The sequence below is a fragment of the Pezoporus wallicus genome, unplaced genomic scaffold (genome assembly GCF_028554395.1).
Source record: "Pezoporus wallicus isolate ANWC-B61680 ecotype Strahan unplaced genomic scaffold, APGP_CSIRO_Pwel_v1 contig_8542, whole genome shotgun sequence".
Lineage (NCBI taxonomy): Eukaryota > Metazoa > Chordata > Aves > Psittaciformes > Psittacidae > Pezoporus > Pezoporus wallicus.
In genome coordinates this window covers 222,598-238,809 of record NW_026640148.1, presented here as the reverse complement: position 1 = coordinate 238,809, position 16,212 = coordinate 222,598, and the positions used below count along the sequence as shown (strand labels likewise).

The 16,212-nt window shown below is 46.0% G+C and overlaps 1 protein-coding gene across 7 annotated transcripts in view; it reads right to left on the bottom strand.

Moving 5' to 3' along the window:
• The window catches only part of GRIP2 (glutamate receptor interacting protein 2), a 239,420-nt gene that overhangs the window by 44,638 nt on the left and 178,570 nt on the right, over nucleotides 1-16,212 (bottom strand). For all 7 annotated transcript variants that reach the window (XM_057417663.1, XM_057417667.1, XM_057417669.1 and 4 more), the window contains exons 2-7: nucleotides 11,247-11,327; nucleotides 7,698-7,833; nucleotides 6,772-6,917; nucleotides 3,989-4,075; nucleotides 3,621-3,696; nucleotides 2,947-3,092 (exon numbers count right to left, since the gene is read on the bottom strand). In XM_057417663.1, the coding sequence (XP_057273646.1) occupies nucleotides 2,947-3,092; nucleotides 3,621-3,696; nucleotides 3,989-4,075; nucleotides 6,772-6,917; nucleotides 7,698-7,833; nucleotides 11,247-11,327 (672 nt within the window). The remainder of the gene's footprint in view (nucleotides 1-2,946; nucleotides 3,093-3,620; nucleotides 3,697-3,988; nucleotides 4,076-6,771; nucleotides 6,918-7,697; nucleotides 7,834-11,246; nucleotides 11,328-16,212) is intronic.

Sequence of the window (16,212 nt, the reverse complement as noted above, 5' to 3'; positions counted from 1 at the left end):
AGCGATTCCCAGGGGGGTCTCAGGACCATGGTGAGAAGAGTGAGCTCTGGGTTCATGCCAGAATGTAGGTTATCAATAAGACTGTAGGAAATCACTGTAGTCTTGCCTCCAGCCCAGTTCCTCCTCCCACCGCACAGAGCACAGACCACCCCTCTATCCCTTTTAATTCTCATCTCCAGTGGCATTGATAAGAATTGCTCCAAATCTATTTTATAGAGGCATTTGTTGAGGAAATACCAAGCCAAGCCTCTACTAATTATTCTAGGGAATGATTTGGCTCAAATCAAAGGTCAAGAGTCTGCAATTTAGCAGTATTTGTGAGGCGTGATTAACGTGGGGCTATTGCACCCAAGCTAATTTAAAAAGAAACACTGAGAGACCAGGGCAGGAATTGCAATAACCTTACTTAGGGATTCAATTGGCATTGCTGTTTTGGCACCATGAAGTGTTTCTGCACCATCACATGGCTGCAACTCACCCAGCAGCTGTGGAAAAGCCATCCCTGGCTCTCCTGTGTTTCACAGCAAATCTCACCCTACTCAAAGCAAATTCCCTTCTTGCAAGCCAAGAGAGCCTGAGAAGTTGTTCTGAAGGCTCAGGGTTCATGAGATACTCAACTCAGACTCTGCTCAGTGTGCAATGATGGCCAGAAATCACGCTGTTGCAGAACAAGCATCACTGAGGCCAATGACACCAAGTTCAATGTGGATACAGCTGCTTGCATCATTCCTCTGGGGTTTTGTTACCAAGGAACAGGAAAACCCCATGGGCCTATGCTGCCTTCCATGGCTGTGCAGGTTTCCATGTAAGGGTTTGAAAGTGGTTTGCAAGCAATGAACTGTGCTTCCCAGAGGAGGAGGGTACCATGTTACAGATTGGAAAACTGAGGCACAACTGTCAATACATACTGGTTTAGTGGGTAGTAAGACAGGGTCCAGAAGACCCCTTTCCACCATGCTACTTCCAGCACCGGCTCTTCCCTTCGCTCATCATTTTCCTGTGGCTGGTAAAGAGAATGTCTGGAGCAGTTGTGATTTGGGGATGATACGCTCATCTCCCATTGCAGTTATTAGCTGTTGCCTGGCAAAACTGTCTGCAGGGATTGTTTTCAGCTACACATTCTGCGTCATCTTACCTTAAAAGAAAGCAGGGCGAGTATATCTCCTTACAGGGTGAGAGAGAAGAACTCTCTTTGCAGAAATTATCTAGGAAAGGGACTGGTTTTGCATCTTGGGAAGTATCTGGTTCACTGTATAGCAACACAAGATGGAGAATCACTGCATAAACCCCTGCCATCCCTCTGTGTTCACTCAACCCTAACAGTTTTAGGTGGGAGAGTTACTCAGGAAGAAATACCAAGACACCTTCGTGGCTTTTTTTGCTCCGAGTCATGTTAAAAAACAATCAACTTTCTGCAACACAGGCACCAGGGGATCACACAAACAACAGAACCAAAAAAGCCTCCCATTTCCCACGCACTATTAATTATTTGCTGCTGTTCGGACTTGACATCTCTGTGCACAATCCCCCTTTAAACCTGCCTACTCCCTCCCCAGGCAGGGCTGCCAGCCTGCATGGAGAGCAACAGACATTCCTTACCAACCACTGCAGAGTTACCACAATCACCATCATATAGAAAGGGAGCCTGGAGAAGCGAAGGGTCCTGGGAGATACTAGAGCAACTTCCAGTGCCTAAAGGGACAAACAGGAAAGCTGGAGAGGGGCTTTGGACGAGGGCCTGCAGGGACAGGCCAAGGGCAATGGCTTTAACCTGCCAGAGGGGAGATTGAGATGAGCTCTTAGGCAGCAGCTCTTCCCTGTGAGGGTGCTGAGGCGCTGGCACAGGGTGCCCAGAGAAGCTGTGGCTGCCCCATCCCTGGCAGTGTTCAAGGGCAGGTTGGACACAGGGGCTTGGAGCAAGCTGCTCCAGTGGAAGGGGTCCCTGCCCGAGGCAGGGGTTGGGGCTGGAGGAGCTTTAAGGTCCCTTCCAACACAAATCTCAGCTGCAGATCCTTTTCATTTCCCTCCTCACTGACAAACAGAAAACAACCTGCTACCACAGACTCCTATCCCTCATTGGATCCTAGGCTTAGATATGCTGGTTTGTGAGATCTGCAGAAAAGACTCCAACCTAGCCTAGCTTGCAGCTTCAGTGGAAGCAGAAACCCCTCTGGAGACATATATGCAACATCAAATCTAATGCACAGTTCAATGAGCTTCCAGAACCAGCACAGCTTCAGACTCTGTGGTAACCTTAAACTCACTAATGACAGTCCCTGCAGCAACAGCTGTGTATCACAAAGCCAGCTCCAAATGACTTTACAGTAGCTAATAATAAACCCTTTCCCAGGGCTTAAAACTAAAAATCAAGTGAAGAAAAGACCCACCAACCCTCCAAACCCTCAAACTTCATATCTACAGTGTAGAACACGTTTCAGAAACACTCATCCTCTGCCCTCCAGTAAATTCTGCCTTATTTGAGGTCACTCAGTTGATCACCCCTCATATATTTCTGAAGCAGATCTGAACTAATGCTTCTAAGAAAGGGAATAACTCCAGAATTAAGCAGGGTTAAAATACAGAGCAAACTCCAGCCGCATCAAGTCTCTGCGTGCTTGCAGTTCACTCTGCTGCACTCATTTAATAGCGGTATTTGCAGTGCTGGCACAGCACTCCAGCCCCTTTTAACTCCAATTTCTCCTATTCCATCTTTGCCTACATTACAAAACCCCTCTTTTCCCCCTCCTCTAAAACCAGTCATCATTCCCATCAAGACACAAATGCATTCAACTAAGCCAGCTTTGAACTTTACCCCCTACACACCCATGTTGGCAGCGCATTGCTCAGCAATTTTTCCACTGAAACCGAGTATCCCGGTTACCGTGTCTAATCCCACATACTTCCCAGCAGTCAGAGCAAATGCCACCACACTCATCTTGGCCTTACCCATGATGGTCACATCGTACTCGATCTGGAAGAGAGCCTCCTGGCTGCACTGGCGCAGGATGTTGAGGGCATCAGCGTGGGTCATGCTGTGCAGAGGGATCCCATCCACACTCAGCAGCCTGTCCCCAATTTTCAAGGACCCTTCCCTGTAGAAAGCCATGAGAAAAAGACTTTTTTGTGTATATATATTTATTTGTATTTCATTTCTATACCTATACATAATATATATTTAATATTTTTTTTGTGTATATATATATGTGTGTGTATAGATACATACACACACACATATATAAAGTCAATTAGTCAATAGTTTGTGTTATTTATAGTACCAGCTCCATCACATTAAATTAGCAGCAGGAGAATAGATAGAAGCCTCCTGCTTTCCAACACAGCATCAGCTATTCATGTGTACAGGGTTAATTAAGAGGCTGCCTCTGGAAGAGGATTTTCTGCTTATAACTATAATCTCTACACATGGGTCAGCCTATGAGTACCAGATCCATCCTCCCTGCACACCACAGGTCCCACACCACCCACATCATTGCACACCACCAGCACGAGAAGCCTTGTAGAGGCAAGCAAGGAGGACAAGCAGGACACACATCCAAAAGCACATTGAGGGCTGCTGGTCTGTGTGGTCAAAGCAGATATTGGAGGTGCGACACGAGCATTACCTGTCTGCTGGACCACCCGGCCTCACATAGGTGAGCACCAGCGGTCTGGACTTGTGCCAGTCTTCATGGGCTCCCCCTGTAACGAAACCAGGGAAGCCATAAGTCACTGGAGGTTTGAAAGGCTGAATGAGAGTGCTGAGAAAGGAGAGACATTTATCACGTAACAGCTGACACAGCCTGAAAGCAAAAAGACTGCCCTGGATTCAGCAGCCACAGTCCCTGATGGCTGCGTGGGATGCTGCCCAGGACACACTTTTGCTTCTTAGCTGAGGTTTATGATATTCACCTTCCTACATTTCTGTTCCTGCTTCCCAAATCACCTCTGCCAGTGCTTGTCCCCTCTGTTTTTCACTGGGGAAACTACTAACCTCTCAGCACGAAGCCAAAGCTGTTGCCTTCCTTGTAGAGAGACACCTCGATGGTTTTGGGAATAATGCCAGCACTGCTCTCTGGCACTGAAGGAAAAGAAGAAGACCCAGTTACCCCCAGATAAACCTTTTTCATGCCACCCTGCAAAATAATACCATAATTCATCCAAACAGCATTGAAATTGAAGTCCAGCCCAATACCCATATTGTACCTTCCCTGTTTGGATGCAGAGAATGCCCGACCCAGAACTGTGAACCTCCATCAGAGCCAACCATTGTGTTCCAGGATGATTTTGCCAGCTCAGTGTTGCGCATCTCCCCTCAAATTTGTCTTGGTTATACTCTGACATTCAAGTAAAACCTTCTCGTTTATCAACTGGCTTTAATGCACTTGGCATTACTCAAAAGCCAGAAGCTTCTGCTGCAGATGGAAACTTGTTTAAAAGACCAGCAGCAGCGTAAAGAATCCAGTCACCAGCTGACCTTAAAGAAAATGAAAATCCTAAATCCTCAGTGCAAAAGGTTGGGTTTTGGTTTTTTTTCCCCTACTTCTTGTATTTTGACTTTAAAAAAAAAGATTAAGTGAATCTTTTAAACTGATCCTAGGGGCAATTCAGTAATTTTATGTTAAATACACAGTGCTATTTAAAGTTCAAAAGTAAAGAGAAAAAGAAAGAAACTGTTTCCATCCCTTGCCACCCCCTGCTATTTAATGATTTATTGAACTACTGCAGTGAACATGGGCCAATTTCCTCATCTTTCCCACCCAGAACTGCACGCAGCATTTCAGCATTGTCCCCTCCGAAAAGATCAATTCCTAATCTTCAAACCAAGTGCAGTGAATGGCCACAAGGATAACCATTAAAAAGCACAAAGAGCTTGACTGCAGGCTGGAGCTGAAGGATCCCTTAGGCACGTCCACACTAGCACTTCCCTTTGGCTCAGGAAGCAGTCCTGCACACTTGCCACCTGCACCCAAATTAGGGTTAAACTGACCCAAAAGACATCCAGGGGACACGTTACTTCCTTGCAGGCTTGCAGCCTTGGGAACCATAGGCAAGGCCAAATAAACCCCCAAAACACTGTCCCCCAGCTGCTGTCCACAGACTGCAGACAGTGACAGCCTAGAAATACTCCCGAAGGGAAAAGCTCAGGGCCCAGGAAGGTTCCCAGCTACAGGGCAATACTCACATACCAAGAAAAGGGTATAAAGCATCCACAATGAGTTCAGAAACCATCCAATTTCTGTCCTAAAGCATCCAAGCATGAAGTTCTGCAGCAGCCTTTCATAAGATTAGCGGCAAGCGTGGAAACCTAAGCTGGTGTCAGTGCAGGGCTTGGTTTATTTATGGAAGAGATGATATGACACAGTGGCCTGAAAACTAGGCATGGACTTGCAAAGTCTCTTCCAAAGCAGGAAATAACACAGTGGGGAGAAAAAAATCAAACACACAAGCACAAGCTATTGAATTGCACTGTATTTCTACTCTCTGCCCAGGGAAAGAGAGAAAGAGATGGGTGCACACAGCAGTAACAAACTCTCATTGCAGGTAAAAGCCCACAAGGCAATAATGGACACTTCCCTCTATTTTGCAGTGCTTCTTTGTATGGATTAGTCATAAACAGCATCAATAATCTCACGGGAGAGAAGTCACTCTTTCAGTGTGCTCTTCCTGCTCGCTCAGAGGTGGGGAGATTTTGCACCACTGCTATTGATTGAGCCACGCGGTATTGGCACTGCTCCTTAGCTCATAAGTACAGCTTATCAGGTTCCTGACAGTCAGGCTCACAGCTAAGAAGAAAGGTTAAGAGTTGCCATCTCTAGTGAGAATAAGACCATGGAAAACTTGAGTCACAGTTTGTTTTACCAGGGCTGTATGCAAAAGCTAAGAAACACAGCAGGAGAGAGGGGGTGATGGAGATTCAGCTAATTCAGATTATATTCTTTTCTTTACATGGTCACTTGTATATTCAATACTTTTAACATAAAGGCAGGAGTTATAGCAAAGATATGAAGTGTAACATAGCTTCTTCTCTGGGGCAAAATGCTTAGATTTCATCAGTTTTGGTTTTCCTGTCATCTCGTTTTTAGTTGTTCTATTTCTTCTGCCCAATCATCCTTTGATTGATCTGGGGAACTGAATGAGTAATAACTGGGGACGAGATCATTTTCACAATGGAAAGCCTGTGATGACAAATCGTCTCGAGGCACTTGCTTTAATCAGAACAAATGAGGGCAAGAACACATAGTCTCCCACATCAGGATGCAAGCCCTGTGAGCTGGGTTTGCCAGTTTCAGCTGGGGGTCCTAAACTGGAAAACAGATTGTTTCAGCTTCCTTTCTGAAAACACATCATTTCAAAGCATCTTGAGGAATAACAGCACTTGCCACTGCTCAGAAAAGAGGATCTGGCAATACATGCTTAAGAGTGAATAAACCTCCTGTAGCCACGCTCCAAAAGGGGAAAAGAAAAACAAGCTGAAGCAGCATCAGGAGGCAGATTGGCCTGTGCTACTGAGTCACTCCAAGGCAAGACAGACCTAATCAGCCATCTCCTGCCAGTGTGCATGAACAGGCACCCACTGTGCTGGAAAAAAGGCCCTGCTCTGACTGCACACAGCTCTGCAGCATCCAGCACAGTGCTGCGAGCGGATGAAGGCACAGCGTCAAAATGCCCCTGGATACTGCCTAGTCCATGCTGGTTAATGCACAAGCAAGTCCATCTGCACCCCAGGACAAAAAGCAGCCAGGAGAAGAGTAGTGTTATCAGAGAGGCACCCACCGGCTGGCGGAAGCTCATACTCTACTTCCAGCACTACCCTTTCCCCCACGTTCTTCAGTAGGCTGATGATCTCGTCGTGCCGCAGCTTGGTCAGGTTAATGCCATTCACTGACTTGATGTAATCCCCAACATTCAGCTGGTCACTTCTGCAAAGAAAGCAAAAGGAAAACAAAGGCAGTGGTAGCACAAAGTCTCTGCTACGCTCAGCCTGGATGCTCCTGGCAAACCTGTGGTACACGGAGGACTTTCTGACCAAGCCACCGGTGCTGGGCTCATCTCATCCGATTGCACGTGCTTGCTCTCAGAGGGAAGTGCTAAAATCGAAGGCATCTATCTTTCCTGTTGGCAAGTGCTCAGATCTGTACATAAAGCAACAATCGCAGTCTACGTCTTTACAACCTCTCTTTTTATTGCTCAGGTCCCATTCATGTAGGGCAATCAGTCAAAGAGCTGTCTGAACAAAAAATCCAGCAAGGGAAAAAGGAAACATTCCTTTTGCCTGTTTTCTGCAGAATTGTTCAATTACTCCTTCCCTTTCTTTTCTTCTTGGAGCCTTTCTTCTCCCATTCTTTTTTGAGCCAGGGTTACTTACCCACTCAGTATTCAGAACAGATACAATATTAAACCACTTAGCTTGATCAAGACGTATTGTACCACGCAGCCCTCCTGACAAGGCTGCCTAATTTCACAGAATCCCGAATACCCCTACACAAAATTTCAGACATAATAGCACAGAGCATGGGAAATAACTCAAAATAGAAGATGTTTGACTTGCTAAAGCAACAACTTTACATTCTGGGGCACTTGAAGAAAGGGACTTGGGTGCCAGCTACGTTAATTATAACTATATTCACTCCATAATTAGAACACGCAACTTTCCCACTCCAGTTTTACTGCGCTCCCTACATCCCATTTCCATTTCTCACCTTGCAGCCAGTCCTCCTGGCCTCAGGTTGGAGACTCTGGGCTTTCCATCTTTGTCTGTGCCACCTGAAATAGTCAACCCGAGGGTGCTTCCTTCCTTCTTTATCAGCTCCACGATGGTGACCCCTCTAAACTCCTCTGAAAGATCAGGAATACAGACAGACATCTCAGTGGAAGGCACGTTCCTCCCGATCCAAAAGACACTCTTTTCCTACAGGTGGTGGGAGAGCAGACCTGGGATGATTTGTACAATTAGCACAAAGAGAAAGCTTCAGACACACAGAAGCGTGTGCTGGTGGACCCACAGCAGTGGAGGGAGAGCATTTGCATGCAGGTCTGGTGAGCAGGACCAAGTGGGACAAAACAGAGGAGTGAAGGTTTGTGATAGAATAAAAACCTTGGCAGTGGTAGGACTCAAAACCGGGGTGATGGGATCTCAACAGTGGTTCAGGGACATCAGGGACTACGCTCTATATAGAGGGGGAAGGGTGATAGGAGGGCTACATGTCAGTCAGTCGCAGTTACCAGGTAGGAGGATGCTGTGGACCTGCAGTAGCTGCCTGGATGAACAGAACAGGGTGGGTCTTAAACACTGTGATTTAAAGAAATTCACAATACAGATGGGAGGTAAACATAATGCAGAGAGAGGTGGGATCCTACCATCAGCAGGGGAAGGAGGGGAAGCATGACCTTCACTCATTTACAGCAGTTTCCCTGCTCATTTATACCTGGTCGAAGTCAAGCTTCCTCCATATTGCCTCATCTAATTGAAAACACAATCACTTCTACAACATAACTGGTTCCACGTGCACTGCCAACCAGGATAGGTATGGCAGGGTCAGGATTAGGGGACGCCATGCCCACATCCACTGCACTGTTACTGCTTCCCTTTCTGATGCAGGCAGCATACATTTTACCTTCCTTCAGCCCAAGATGACACTTGTTTGTCCAGCACCTATATATAAGCCCAACGTGATGCCAGTGTTCATAGAATCATAGAATAGTTAGGGTTGGAAAGGACCTTAAGATCATCCAGTTCCAATCCCCCTGCCATGGGCAGGGACACCTCACACTAAACCATATCACCCAAGGCTTCGTCCAACCTGGTCTTGAACACTGCCAGGGATGGAGCATTCACAGCTTCCCTGGGCAACCCATTCCAGTGCCTCAGCACCCTAACAGGAAAGAATTTCCTCCTTAGATCCAATCTAAACTTCCCCTGTTTAAGTTTTAACCCGTTACCCCTTGTCCTGTCACTCCAGTCCCTAATGAAGAGTCCCTCCCGTTACGGCCATGTCTGGGTTTACAAAAACAAGGTCCCTAAACTAGTCTGACTTCTGAAGCAGGAGAGCCAGAACTAGCCCAGGGAAAGACAGAGAGCTCCGCAGGCTTGGCAAAAGGTAGCTCTGCATTAATCCAAACGATGGCACCCACACTCTTTGGTCGAAGGAGAACTAGCCCTGGGGCAAATCAGACGACTTTCATGCCTTGCCAGAGCCTCCTCTAAGAACCCTTTGCAGAATTCACCTACAACATGATCCATCCACCTCCGCTCTCTCTGCTGTTGAAAGCTCCCACAATTCTACAGGAGAAAACAGTCTCCCCTCGCACAGGGTGTCTTTCTCTGACGGAAGTGCAGAAGAAGGTGGTAATGGGCGTTGGAAGCCCATGGCAAACAGCAGACCCCCAGCTGTGGACTAAAACCCACACTGCAAGCAGACAAGGAGCTTGTTTGCACAGCAAAACCCACCAGGCTTAAATGAGATGCTCTGTTTAGAGAGGGAACATTTAAAAACTCTTGCACACTATGATTTCCAGAGCAAGGCAGGGTCTTCAAGAGACCCTATTTAAGATAGCACATTAATGCAGAAGATCCATCCTGGTGCATGTTTCCCCCCCTACATCCTCTTTCACTGGGAGAAAGTGCCATTTGGCACTGTGGTGCCTCATCACTAGCACTTTGCTCCTTGTCTAATGCCACCAGAACTCCTTACTTCACATCCTGCCCTGTACTACACCTATTTTGTATAACACTTCCAAGGCTAATCTGTACACTTGATTAATGTGAGTGGGGAATCTCTTTGCAATCCAGCGCCAGCCTGGAAAGCATTTAGGCACTGCTGGGCACCGATTTAACATGGCCCTGGCAGCTTGTTGTAAAACATCAGGTCCACGATGCTCCTGCTCTTTAAACTCAGTTTTGATCCCTTGCCAACTACAGTAACTCAGTTTTCAATTCACCAACCCGGGATCCCAGGGGCTGCCAGAAACTTTGTGGAGGCTCCCCGCTGGGCTGGAAGGAACACCATCCAGCTCTATCCTGCAAATTTCCCCTCAACTACAGACATGACTGATCAACACAGATGGTGCCACAAGGGGAGATTATTAGCTCTTCAATGGGGTTTAATTTTGAGCCTTGATAAGTGTTTAAAATGAGAGCTCCCAGAGTGCAATTACCCATTGTTACGGGTTCAAGGAGAAATCACTGCTCTGAAATAAGGAAAGTCCCCGAGAGCAATCTATTAAGGTAAGCAATAAGGGATTTTGACCAAAACCTCTATAAATCTACTGCTGCTATCACAGATGTAAAAGCCACCTGGTTAAGCAGGATATGGTCCTTCAAGAGACAGTCTTTAAGTTCTATATGCAAATACTCTTGGATTTCTTCTACTGGCATATATGCTTGGATTTTGCTGCTCAAAGCACCCCAAGGCAGGAAGAGCACACCTGACTTTTGCCCTCCCCATTGAGATGCTGGAGTTGCTGGACATACTGGCTCTTGTGAACAGTGAATCAGCCCTTCTTCATCAGGGTTGTGGGACAGTGACAACATATTGCAGAAGTCCCAAAGGATGCAGAATATCCCCTAGAAAAAATGCTGGATGAGGAAGCAATGGAAAAAGGCCCCTGTTTCCTCCCCATCCCTTACAACACATTAAACCAAACCTATGGCTGGGTCATTAATAGTCAGGAGTCAAAATGAATCCATGGGCTTTCTTAGGAAGAAGATGAGTTGTCCAGAGTAGCCCATCCAAACCTGCTGGCATGCTGCGGGCAGATAAAGCCCAGCACCAACAGAGGCAAATGTACCACTCTTTCTCCAGACCCTCTTCAGCCCCCAGAGGTGTTTCTGCATGAGAAGGTTCATCTCACACACAAGTCTGCTGTGACTGACTAGATATCAGAACAAACTTAGTCACACGTGGGAAATACACAGCTTGCCAGGCACTGCCAGTCTCCTGCCCTGCCTGGCGAGCTCAGATGTGGCAACGCTTCTTCCCCATCTCCCTTGCTGCTGTTTTCCTCTTTGTGGTGTTAGCCACACAGACATAAGTGTCTGCTTCTCCATAACCATCATCAACAGCTCCACACCAGACTCTGATTTTACCAGTAACATGCCACTCATTGAGATCAGTTGCTTCCATCTATTTCTGCCCTCTGGCAAAAACCTTGCTGATAGATGCACCAAATGAGTGGTTTGGGGGGTTTTACCCATTTTAGGGGTATCCAGGTGAAGTGTAATGGATGCCTTGAGCCAATCCCTCCTTTACCTGGGATGCTTTGCCTCCTGGAGACCAGGGCTGTGTCCATCCCACCAGAGTCTTTGCTCCCTTTTGAATAAGGGCCATCGTCTGTGAGCAGAACAAAAACAGAGGCTGAAATTAGTACCAAAAGCTACAAACAACAGAACCAAAGCACTTTAGAAAGTTGTCCTGGTGACACCAGAATTGGGATCACATCCGCATGGCAGACTGTAGGCAAGAAAACACATTACCAGCCCCAGCTCTGCACTGTGTCTTGTGGGCTATCTTACTTCTAAGAAAGGGAGGGAAAGAAATGAGGTGGCAGTAACATCTGATTTATTCCTCTTGGAGCTAATCTGTTAGGAGAGAACAAAATTCCCTTACTCTTGCAACTATGTGGAACAGCTGAGGACAGAGAAAGCTGTGGCATTAGTCTCACAAGTTTTAAGCCTGTCATTATGCTTGTGAGGAAACTTAGAGTCTTTGGAAATAGAGTTATACATCAGGACACTAACAGGGCACTAAATCACTATACCTGAAGGAAATGGCCTATTCTTATAGATCCCATTATTTCAAAGTCACATTTTCCTGCTGCTATTCCAGCCTCTGTACAACATAGAGAGCACCTTCTGTTAAGTAGTTTTACACACAAAAAAAAGTCAGAGGAAAGAAAAAATAGTATTATACATCATAAATGCATCATCCAGCATCAGCTGAAATTGAAACGTTGAGTAATTAAATACCTTTGTATTCTCCTATTGGAAGACTCCTATATGGCACAGAGATTATTTGTAGAGAAGGGAATGTGCTTCTACAGACTTAATTGCCATCCATCTAAAATGTGCATTTTAAAGGCATTTCCTAAAAAGCTGGTTCTTTGCCAGTCAATAATTTCCACTAACCATGTAGCACCAAATAACTCCCATTCTCAGTGACCACATTCCTGGATTGCCCTTCCCAATTCTTCAATAGCTGTAACGGCTTAGAAGTTGTCTATGATAGTATAAATACAGGTTACTGAAAACCTTATCCTCTTATTCCTGTCTACAGCCCTTAAGTAACTTAAACATAAGTTACACAGAAGTTTTTGCCTTGCTGCGTACAAAGGGAATGACTTTTGCTCAGCCTGTGGCTTGTTCAGAGAAATCAAAACTGATGCTTAGTTTGCTGGCAGCCCACTTTGCCCACAAAACAACGGCATAAATTCAATCATTGTGGGTTACACTTAACCACTTGGAAGGGAATTTTGCTCAACTGAGCATATTTTTAAGTAAAATGAAATAAGGTTCCAACTATAGCAATTTCCAAACAAGCAAAGATAACTGAGTTTTAACTCTTGCTGCCCAGCTGAAGTAACTTCACAAGTTGACAAAGCTTTGACTGAACCACATCTGCACTTTCAAGCATAAAAGGTTTTGGCTGAAAAATAAACACCATTTAGTTTTGAAGGCCATAGAGGGCCGATGTAGATATCCAAACCCTGGACTCCTGCATCACTGTGAGTGCTTTTCCATCACCACTGTACTGAAACAAGAGCTAGCACTTGGCACTAGACTGTTACCAAGCTATGCCAAGCCATTGCTGCCAAAATATATTGAACTTTGATACCTAAGCATGCAGGACCTCTGTGAATCAGGGGAGTGAAGCTCTGCCTTTGAGAACAGGTAGGATAAAACAGCACTGTCCTGACCATGGAGATCTTACAGCATCACTCAATGCTGACAGCAAAAGCAGCAGTCCTTGGCTGGAGAATCTCAGTCACTGGTTTCAGATGGGTGCTGGTACAGCCTGGCATCAACTCTAAGAGCAGAAGGCTTGAAAATGAAACTTGCATTTTTAATAGCAATGGTTCTTTGGGTGATGGGGAGACCAGTGTCAGGGTTAACCTGGGCTTAATGACTCTGGAAAGAAGTTTCATTCACTTGGGACTGTTCAGCTCCAGCATCCATTTTTATAAAAATATTAAAAAAAAAATTATATTAAAAAAAAAGCAAAGCCCCCATCCCGTCTCTTCTTCAGTGGCTGTTTGATAGTGGTAAAGATTCAGAGCTTTCAAACTCTGCCACTGTTGGCATCTTCATTTCTCTCTCCAGAAGGGTTTTCCTACTATGCTGCCTTACCTCCCTCTGTCATCCCACGCTTTGCAGAACTGCAGTCAGAAAACATGGATGGTTTGGGAGCACAAACAAGGGGGCATTTCCCAGGGGAGCAGGAGGACAATGCCCATCCAGCTACTCCCTGCTCATGCCTCTCAGCCCAGCAGCTACAACCGCCCTTTATTTCTTTCCCAAAGGCAGCAGCACACTGGAAGAGGAACCCCAAAACAGCATCTCAAGATACCCAGCATGAGGTTGTGTTATCAGCTCTGGAGATAAGTCTGCAAAAGGCACCCGCAAAATACCCTGAGATATCTGGGGCTGGAGCCTCTTAATGCCACTGGAGCATCAGTGTGCCTTTGGTCACACAGGACACTGCAGATGGCGGGGACCACCCCAGCATGCTCTGTGTGACAGCACTGCTGCCAGCTCTGACCCCAGGTAACATGCTTGAGGCGGTAAAGCTCTGCTGATGCTGCAGACGGGATCCCTGCCTTCCTGGGAAACCACGCAAGATGGTTCGAAGCCAGCTCCATAATCTGCTGGCAAAGTAAAGCAGCCAACCATCTGCTTCACATAAACACACAGCCCTGGACCAGACAGCCATCAGCACCCTTCTGTGCTTCATTTCCCCATTGCAACCCCGATCAATACATTGATATGGAACCCCAATTTGCTAACCGTTACCCTCCCTACCCCAATAGCTGCTGGCAAACGTGCCTTGGCTTCCATTTCGGCAATCAACCAGGTTGCCTGTGCATTAACAACAGCTCCCACCAGCAGCCAAGTGGCCAAGAAATGTTGGCAATTAGCAACATACCCCCCCCCCCCCCAGCATAGTCCCACACTGCTTCGATAACAGCCATATCAGCCGGCACGTAATTAGCACCACAGCTCCCCTTCCTCTATTGCTTCTCCCTTCCAAACTCAGTTGATTATGTGAAAAATGTTTGGTTTTTTTTCACTCATTATCTGGCTAAAATGTTTGAACAGGAAAGGAAGCTGCCACACGCCGCCTGCCGAAGTGTGAATTGGCATTTGCTTGCATTAGCATCCCTGCCGCGCGGCTCTTTGTTCATTTTCAGCTGATTTCCTTCTCTGCCACTCAAGCTGCTGTTAATGGAGTCACTTCTTTCTGAGCTTTTTTTTCTTTTGGACAGGGAAGGAAGAGATTTTGTTTTTTATAATAAGAAATTCCTTCTTTTTATGCTCTTAGCTCTCCTGCCTAGCACACCGTCGACAGAGGTGAGACTCGTAACGAGCCTGATTGCTCCATCGGCCCAAATCGCAGCACCCGCACTGAAAATTCATGAGTCTCTCTACTTCCCAAAATAGGGAAAATAATGCTTTTTAAAAGCCTGCATGGGTTCTTCTTTCAAGCAATCAGTGCTGCAGCCATTAGAGGTGTATTTTTCAAGCTTTTCTAAATCTTTCAGAAAAGCCCACGAAGTTCACAAGACCCTCAATAAAAATGACAACTCAACACTTCCCATCCATTGATCCCATGGGAAGCTGTGACAATATAAAAAACTTCCTTTAAGTTCTTTGACACTAGTTTTTGCCATTTCAAAGTCTTAGTAACTTCTTCTCTAAGGAAAGAAGAGCTCCTAAGTCCCTCCCCTACACATGGCCTTGGACTCTCCTCGCAGTAGTATGCGTCTCACCCAGTGACAAAAAGAGAAGAGAGAATCCCATCTCATTCCCTCAGAAACAAACTGGACAGATGAAGGAGTAGGAAAAATACCTCCCTGCTTCAGCAGAAGTACCAGGGGCAGGAAGAAGGGAAGTTGAGAGCAAACCACAGTATCCTGCCCTGCTGCCAGACCATCAATGGCAGCTCTAAGCAGGGCCTCTAGTCCATGGCACCTCCAGCCAGGGCACACTGATATGTTGTCCCTGAAGACAAGAAAGGAGAGGGAAAAATAACTGTAATCCAAAAAGGAAGAGAATAAAGCCAGTTAAGAGGAAGCACGGATCTGTGCAACAGCCTCCCTGTCTGCCATGCCCCAGGGTCGGTCCTGGTAGCAGCTTTTGCCTTAGGCTGGGTTTTGTTGGGTTTGTTGGTTTAAGATTGAGAACTGAGGCATTGATAGGAAAGACAAGTTGCTCCACAAGCAGCAGAATTTGGCTTCCTGATTTCTCATGGCTGTCTGAGATGTGGATTCTCTTAGGTCTAACAGGTTGAATATAGCTCCCTGACGTTAACCCTCTCAACCTCTCCAACGTTGACTTGCTGCCTTTCTGAGACACCCCATCAACCCCTCCATTTTCACAGAGCCAGTGGAGATTTCCTGGGCCAAATTCTCTCTCTGCAGCAATCAGCAGCAAAACCAATCTCAGTAACACCATGACTTAGTTAAATGCCCAATGGCTTGTGGGCACAGGCACCAGATCTCCTGGTGCTGGTTAAGTCTCAATCCAACCTCTGTTATAATGGAAAAAAAAAGCTTCCTCAGAAAGAGCACTGATTTGGGAGTTCATTATCCTTGCCTGTGGGGGAAAAATGAAGGGTACTTTCATTTAGGAGAGTTATTAGTCTATATTATTAACAGAGATCACCTTTTAATGAAAATAGCATTGGCTAAATAAGATTCTGTGACAATTAGAATTGCTGTCTGCAAGTTATTCAGATTCCTGGATCGCTTGAAGACAGTTCCTGCAGAGAAAGTGCATTAATCTTATGGGAAGACCAAGAGGTAAAACCTCCCATTTGTTTAATGGAAAAAAGACAGTTGGAGACAGTTATTTTGCTATAGGGTAATTGCACTCCTTGTTTAGAGAAATGAATACTAAAACAGCATTAAGAACCCAAAGCTGTTCACGCTAAGGCAAGCTGGTATTTTTTGCTAGAATAAAAGCACGAGGTTGGAAGCAGTAACCCAAATGACTAAAATTAA